The sequence below is a fragment of the Heterodontus francisci genome, unplaced genomic scaffold (assembly GCF_036365525.1).
Source record: "Heterodontus francisci isolate sHetFra1 unplaced genomic scaffold, sHetFra1.hap1 HAP1_SCAFFOLD_1256, whole genome shotgun sequence".
Taxonomy (NCBI): Eukaryota; Metazoa; Chordata; class Chondrichthyes; order Heterodontiformes; family Heterodontidae; genus Heterodontus; species Heterodontus francisci.
This window is the reverse complement of record NW_027141217.1, coordinates 34,807-42,268: the sequence shown is the minus strand read 5'-3', so window position 1 is coordinate 42,268 and position 7,462 is coordinate 34,807. Positions and strand designations below refer to the sequence as shown.

General features: G+C 47.9%; 1 protein-coding gene across 3 annotated transcripts in view; it reads right to left on the bottom strand.

The window, feature by feature from the left end:
• cyp20a1 (cytochrome P450, family 20, subfamily A, polypeptide 1) overlaps positions 1-7,462 on the bottom strand; it is a 52,157-nt gene that overhangs the window by 13,699 nt on the left and 30,996 nt on the right. For 2 of the 3 annotated variants that reach the window (XM_068026856.1, XM_068026857.1), the window contains exons 9-11: positions 6,009-6,120; positions 5,650-5,714; positions 930-1,019 (exon numbers count right to left, since the gene is read on the bottom strand). In XM_068026856.1, the coding sequence (XP_067882957.1) occupies positions 930-1,019; positions 5,650-5,714; positions 6,009-6,120 (267 nt within the window). The remainder of the gene's footprint in view (positions 1-929; positions 1,020-5,649; positions 5,715-6,008; positions 6,121-7,462) is intronic. The other variant, XM_068026858.1, reaches the window with a different exon arrangement.

Here is a 7,462-nt window from a genome sequence, read left to right as displayed (position 1 = left end):
TGGCATGAGGCAAACACACTCCATGGGATGTTCACTGAGTTGCATTGCCCTAGCAAGGCAGCACCTGAAGTTGATTGTAAATGACATAAAAAGTATTTTACAACCAGAAACAGGCCATTCGGTCCAACTGGTCCTTGCCGGTGTTTACGCTCCACATGTGCCTCCTCCCACCCTCCTTCATCTCATTCCATCAACATATCCTTCTATTCCTTTCTCCCTCATGTGTTTATCCATCTTCCCCTTAAATGTATCGATGCTATTCACCTCAACTGCTCCATGTAGTGATTAGGTGCTTTGGAAAAGATTTAATTTATTTGTGCTGATGCAAATGTCGATGGTTTTTGACTTTTATCAATATTTTTATTTTGCTGGGAATGTTGCGCTCATCAAATTGCAGGGTATTAGCACTAGAGCGTTAAAGAAGGTTCTACAGAACTCAAAAGAGGAGCAGAGAAAACCGTAGTGGCTCACCTTTACTTTGCATGTGGGCATGGGTTTCACAGGCACTGGTCCACTCTTTGGTACCTTACCCGAAGGGACACCCTCCACAGGGAATCCAGCCAGTGAGCAATGGCAGGCTATTTGCCCATGGAGGGCATGACAGCCAAGCCCGAACCAGTCCTTGGCCAACACTTGGTAGCAACTGCTTGATAGTTCCAATTCATGAACTCTAAGTGGGTTGAGCAGGCTTTAAATCTTTAGAACAATTGCACTTGGATACATATTTTCTCTCTCAAAAAACATTAAAAGAGGTTCCTACTAAAATAAATGTTAAAAACAGGCCATTCTCAGACAAACAGAGTCTGACAGGAAGCCCCAGGAACTTGGACAAACTGGATTCATTTCTACTCTTGGCCCAGCACAGAATATTGGAGGGGGATAAAGTTACAACTTGAATCTCTCCTGTGTGAATCACCTCACTACTTTACCTCAGCTCCGGGCATTCCTGGCTCCCAGAAAATCCCAACAACGAAAACTGCTTCCTGGCAGCTTCATCGTTGAACCTTTCGGGATCAAACCTGCAGGACAAGGAGAAAAGTGTCTCAGTTAAAACATCTCTAGTCAGAATAATGTTCTGCCCTGTCACTGGGATACCGTGTAGCACAAAATTGGGTGCAGCACAAATCCAGATTTGACTGCTTCTAGATGTAGGTTTAGAACTGAAGGTGGGGGGAGAGAGGCACATACACACATACTCTTACACATGCAAACACATTGAGTATTCTAAATATTCTCCATGTACAACTTACGCTGAAATATGGAAGACAGCCATGCAGTTTCACACACCAAATACATTTGGCCAGCTCTTCACCAATGAAAGAGCAGAAGTGGGAGGAACTAGGGAGCTTGAAAAGAGATAAAAACCCAAACAATATATTTGAGGTCGGTGACAAGTCTCAACATTAACCACTACCAAAGGTCTTGGCCACAAAACCAATTATTCTAAAAGCATGTGTGCAGGTGGATGATTGGCACAGTGGCGTAGTGGTTAGCACCGCAGCCTCACAGCTCCAGCGACCCGGGTTCAATTCTGGGTACTGCCTGTGTGGAGTTTGCAAGTTCTCCCTGTGTCTGCGTGGGTTTCCTCCGGGTGCTCCGGTTTCCTCCCACATGCCAAAGACTTGCAGGTTGATAGGTAAATTGGCCATTATAAATTGCCCCTAGTATAGGTAGGTGGTAGGGAAATATAGAGACAGGTGGGGATGTGGTAGGAATATGGAATTAGTGTCAGATTAGTATAAATGGGTGGTTGATGGTCGGCACAGACTCGGTGGGCCGAAGGGCCTGTTTCAGTGCTGTATCTCTAAACTAAACTAAACTAAAACTAAACAAACCAAATAATGTCCTGTTACCATTGTGTTCTGGGTTCAAACCCAGTACAGACTAAGAGTATTTGGTGAACCAGTGTGGACAGAGTTTAGCATTGTACAGAGGGACAGCAGAAGGTCATTCAACTCCTCGGGCCTGCTACGTCATGCAATTTGATCACGGCTGATCTGTACCTCAACTCCATTTACCTGCCTTTGATCCGTATCCTGTGATACCCCTACCCAACAAAAATCCATCAAACTCGGTCCTGAAAGCACCAGTTGTTCCCTTTATCCTTTTGGCAGAGAATTCTAGATTCCTACCACTCCTTGTGTGAAGAAGTGCTTCCTGGGTTTCCCTCCTGAATACCCTAGTTCTAATTTTAAGATCATGTTCATTTGTTCCCCCAGCAGAGGAAATAGATTCTCTCTATCTTCTCTATAGAATCCTTTTAACATTTTGAACATCTTGATCAGATCACCTTTCAATCTTTTATACTCAAGGGAATACAAATTAAAATAAAATAAAATTGATCTCATAATTTAACTTTCTAAATCCAGATATCATTCTTGGGTGGCCGTGTGCTGCACCCCTCTCAAGGCCACTATGTCCATCTCGAAGTCTGATGTCCAAAACTGAACACAGTATTCCAGAGGAGCAGTAACTAAGGCTCTAGGCAACTGAAGCATAACTTCAATCCCTGTGAAATTCAGCCCCGTTGAGATAAAGGCTAAGATTCCGTTAGTCCTTTTGATTACTTTTTGTAATAGTCCATTGTCTTTTAATGTATTTGGATTCCCAAATTCTTCTGCTCTTCTACAGTTCCTTACCATTTAGAAAATAACTGGATACTTCGTCCTTGGGTTCAAAGTGGATGACCTCACACTAGTCGACATTGAATTATATTTGCAATAGTTTTGTCCACTCTTTCAATCTATGTCTCTTTGCAACTTTTAGCTCCAATCTGCACTATTCACTGTTCCTCCTAATTTAGTGTCATCTGCAAACTTGGATATACAACTCTCTATTCCTTCAGCCAAGTCATTAATAAATATGGTGAAAAGTTGACGCTCCAGAATAGATCCCTGGGGAACCAAAATGTCACATCCTGTCAATGAGAATACATACTCTTTATATCCACACTGTCTCCTACCTCCCAACCAATTTCCAACCCAGGTCAAATGGCAACTTTCAATGCTGGGTGCTCCCACTTTTGCTAATAGAAACAGTGTTACACTGTACCTAATCTGTGCACATCTGCTCTTGGAGTGTTTGAAGAGACACTGTAACACTGTACCTAACCCCGTGCTGTACCTGTCCTGAGAACGTTTGATGGGACAGTGTAGAGCAGTGCTGTCCAACATACAGCCTGGAAGCCAGAATTCACTCCGCCAAAGATTTCCATCTGGCCTGCCAAAACCTTCGGTGACTGACAGCAGCAGCTCCTTTACTGACATGGCAGAGAAGTCTCACTGTGCATGTCCTCCTTTACGAAGATGGCGGAAGCACTTCAATACCTGATGTTCCGGCTCCTTTAGTAAGATGGCGGTGCCCGGGTTAAGCTGCGTGTCTGCCAGCACTTCCCACCTGAACTCCATTCCATTGCGGCCTTTTAAGCCTTGAGATTGGGCCCCAGGCGCAGGACTGGCTCTGCCTGTGTCAGGACCCGGCCTGGGCCTCGGGCTCTTCATCTTCGCCATCAGGTAAGAGCCGCCTGAGGAGGCAACAGGGCCCAGACCCAGGCCTAGGCCCTGGCAGCAGGGTGCTGGATTAACCAGGCCCCAGAAGCTGGGCAGGGGGGCTGGGGGGGTGTGCGGGGAGTGGGCGGGGTGACACGGAGATGAGAGGGGTCACAGAGGGAGGAGGGAGAGAGAGAGAGACACACACACAGTGACAGAGAGAGAGATACAAAGAACAGTACATCAAAGGAACAGGCCATTCGGCCCTCCAAGCCTGCGCCGATCTTGATGCCTGTCTAAACTAAAGCCTTCTGCACTTTGGGGGTCCGTATCCCTCTATTCCCATCCTATTCATATATTTGTCAAGATGCCTCTTAAACGTCGCTATTGTACCTGCTTCCACCACCTCCTATGGCAGCAAGCTCCAGGCACTCACCACCCTCTGTGTAAAAAAACTTGCCTCGCACATCCCCTCTAAACTTTGCCCCTTGCACCTTAAACCTATGTCCCCTAGTAACTGGGAAAAAGCTTCTGACTATCCACTCTGTCCATGCCACTCATAACTTTGTAAACCTCTATCATGTCGCCCCTCCATCTCCATCGTTCCAGTGAAAACAATCCGAGTTTATCCAACCTCTCCTCATAGCTAATACCCTCCAGACCAGGCAACATCCTGGTAAACCTCTTCTGTACCCTCTCCAAAGTCTCCACATCCTTCTGGTAGTGTGGCAACCAGAATTGTACGCAATATTCCAAGTGTGGCCTAACTAAGGTTCTGTACAGCTGCGCCATGACTTGCCAATTTTTACACAGGGAGAGAGAGAGACACACAGGGAGAGAGAGAGACACACAGGGAGAGAGAGACACACACACAGGGAGAGAGAGACACACACAGGGAGAGAGAGACACACACAGGGAGAGAGAGACACACACAGGGAGAGAGAGACACACACAGACGGAGGGACACAGAGAGCGAGAGAGAGAGACATAAAGACACACAGACAAAAAGACACAGACAGAGAATAGAGAAAAAGGGACAGAGACAGAGACACAGACACACGCACACAGAGGGAGAGAGAGGGAAGAGAGAGCCATCAAGATGAACATCTATCTGAAATACTCTGCATCGCTACATCAAGTGTGCGGGCAAAGATTGTCTACTTCTGCAAGCAAAAACAATGCCAGGTATCTCACTAAATCAGTGTTCAACATACGAGAAAGTAAGTTAAGAAATTAGTCTTCTCCTTTAAAGCTTATTCACAAAATGTTTGTGGTTTTGATTAATAGCAAAATAAATTTCTAATACCTTTATCTTTCCAAAATTTGCACACCGGCCCCCTTTGTAGGACAAATATTATAATATGGTCTCTCACGTGAAAAAGTTGGACACTCCTGGTGGAGAGGAAGCTTACTCTGTACCTAACACCTTGCTGTACCTGCCCTGGGAGTGTTTAATGTGACAGGGTAGAGGGAGCTTTACTCTGTAACTAACTCTTGCCGTACCTGCTGTGGGAGTGTTTGATGGGACAGTGTAGAGTAGCGTTGTCCAACATATGGCCCACAGGCCACACTCCGGCCTGTCAAAAGTTTCAATCCAGCCTGTCAATTTGATGCTGTCAATCATGGGCACAGGCCAATAAAAAGTGTTGGGAGAGGTAGGTGAACGCGTTGAGGCGAAGAAGAGGTGTGCTCAAGTAGTCTGCAGCAGAGAAGGGAAGTTGGAGCTGGCGGCAGCGGAGAAGGGGAGTTGGTATCGGTGGAGAAGGGAGGTCGACGGCGGGAAAGAAGGGGAATCAGCGGCAGAGAAGGGGAATTGGCAGCAGAGAATGGAAGCCGGAGTCAGTGGGAGGAATTGGCGGCGGAGAAGGGAAGTCAGGGTTGGCGATGGTGGAGAGGTGAGCTCGAGGAGCCGGGGGTGTGGGGGGAGGGGAGTTTGAGGGGTCAGGGATGTGGGGGGGGAAGGGAGATCGAGGGGTCGGGGGTGTGGGGGAGTATTTGATGAGACAATGTAGAGGGAACTTTTCTCTGTATCTAATCCCGTACTGTACCTACCCTGGGACTGATTGTGGCTGAAATGGAAGAAGTTTAATATGTCACTTTGTTGAGGACAAAGATTCACATAACAAAATGTAAACAGGAACAAACAAGAGTTTGGAGTTACCTGTAAGGTAACTGCCACGATGTGTCATCCTGAAGTACGACACCCAGGGCGTAAATGACCAGAGTCTGAGGAAGAGAAGGAAAAGGGAATGTGAATGATGCAGTCGATGGGGTCATATAATTGCTCAATGATCTCACTTGGGGTGAAGTATCAATAAATCCTCCTAGAATATGTACAACCAGACTTGCCGACTCCAGCTCGCAATAAAATAACTCACTGGGTAAGGTGCAGGCTGGTGGGTATTTTCCGTGGTACTGTGGAACAAGGGAGAGGCTGCCACCTTCAGTACATGAGGAGAGATAATCAGCAAATAAAAAAGGTCGAGCGGAGCCATTGCAGTTCCAGTTCTCCTGTCCTACCTCTTTTGGGATGATGTGGTGGTCGACACTCCCTTCAATCTCCTGAAGCCGTGCTGCAACTGGGGTTAGCTTCGCTGTTCGGACAGTCTCGTTCAAAATCTGCTGGCAGTACCTGTGCCAGGAGAGGACAGGATTGGTTCAAACTGCAGCTCTCACACTTCCCGGCTTCACAGAATACTACTGCCCCTGCAACTGCAGCATATTTTGTAACATGGCCTCGAGGACCCACTTGCAGGAGCCACATGGCCCCGGGTAGAGGACCTCGTGGACCCGAATGCAGGAGCTATGGTGACTCGTGTGTCGTGGAAGGGCAGCAGTCAGGTGGCTGCTCATGCTTATCTGCTGGATCCCCCAGGCTATTCCCACACAGCACCAGCTGAAAAAGACTTGCATTTATATAGCTTCTTTCACAATCTCAGGATGTCCAAAAGTGCTTTACAGCCAATGAAATACTTTTGAAGTGTAGTCACTTGTAATGTAGGAAATGTGGCAGCCAATTTGTGCAAAGCAAGCTCCCACAGACAGCAATGTGATAAAGACCAGATAGATACACTGTTTTTGGTTGTGTTGGTTGAGACACCAAGGTCTTCATCGAACAGTGCTGTGGGATCCTTTAAATCCACCTGAGAGAGCAGATGGGGCATTGGTTTAACATCTCATCCAAAATACGGCACCCAAGTACTCCCTCAGTGGAGATGTCAGTGTGGATTATGTACTAACGCCTCCACGAGGGACTTGAACCCATGACCTTTTGACTCAGAGCTGAGAGTAATGTCACTGAGCTAAGGCAGACACCTTGAGGCTGCCCTGAGAGGGTAAGAGCTTGGCAACAGGTCTGTCATCTGTTTTTTCTCAATGAATGGTGACAATGGGGAAGGGTGATGCACAAGATACAATAAAACACCATAAAAAAAATACAAAGTGACTCCTGACAATGCAGCAGCCCGCTGACGTCAGAGTGCGCCAAGCTGCGCACATGCGCAGCTAGATCTTACCAGGGCGAAGTGGCGCACGTGTATCCGTGCCTGGTTCATCTTCACGCATGCGCGATAAATTGTCATCGGGTATCCATCCCCCCACTCAGCTGGAGGAAGCGGCTGAATGGGAGACTTTGAGGCTGGAGCTCTCTCCCCCCCCCCCCGCCTCGGCAACTCACTCCAAGCCTCGAAGCTTCCTCCCCTCAGCCGCTCGCTCCAAACCTCGCTGCTCCCCACCTCCCATTCCCCTGGCCAATTGTTCCCCGCTTCACGCCACCCCACTCTCTGGACGCTCACTCCCTGCTTCCCTGCTCCCCTCTAGCTCTAGACCGCGCCACTTCCCTCCACTCGGCCACTTGCTCCTGCGTCGCTCCGTTAGAAGCGGGCAGTAGGGAGGAGAGGGAGAAAGCAAGTTGCCGAGATGGGAGAGCGGCCAGTGGGGCGGGAGTTAGTAGCTGCATTCGGGTGAAATCTGTC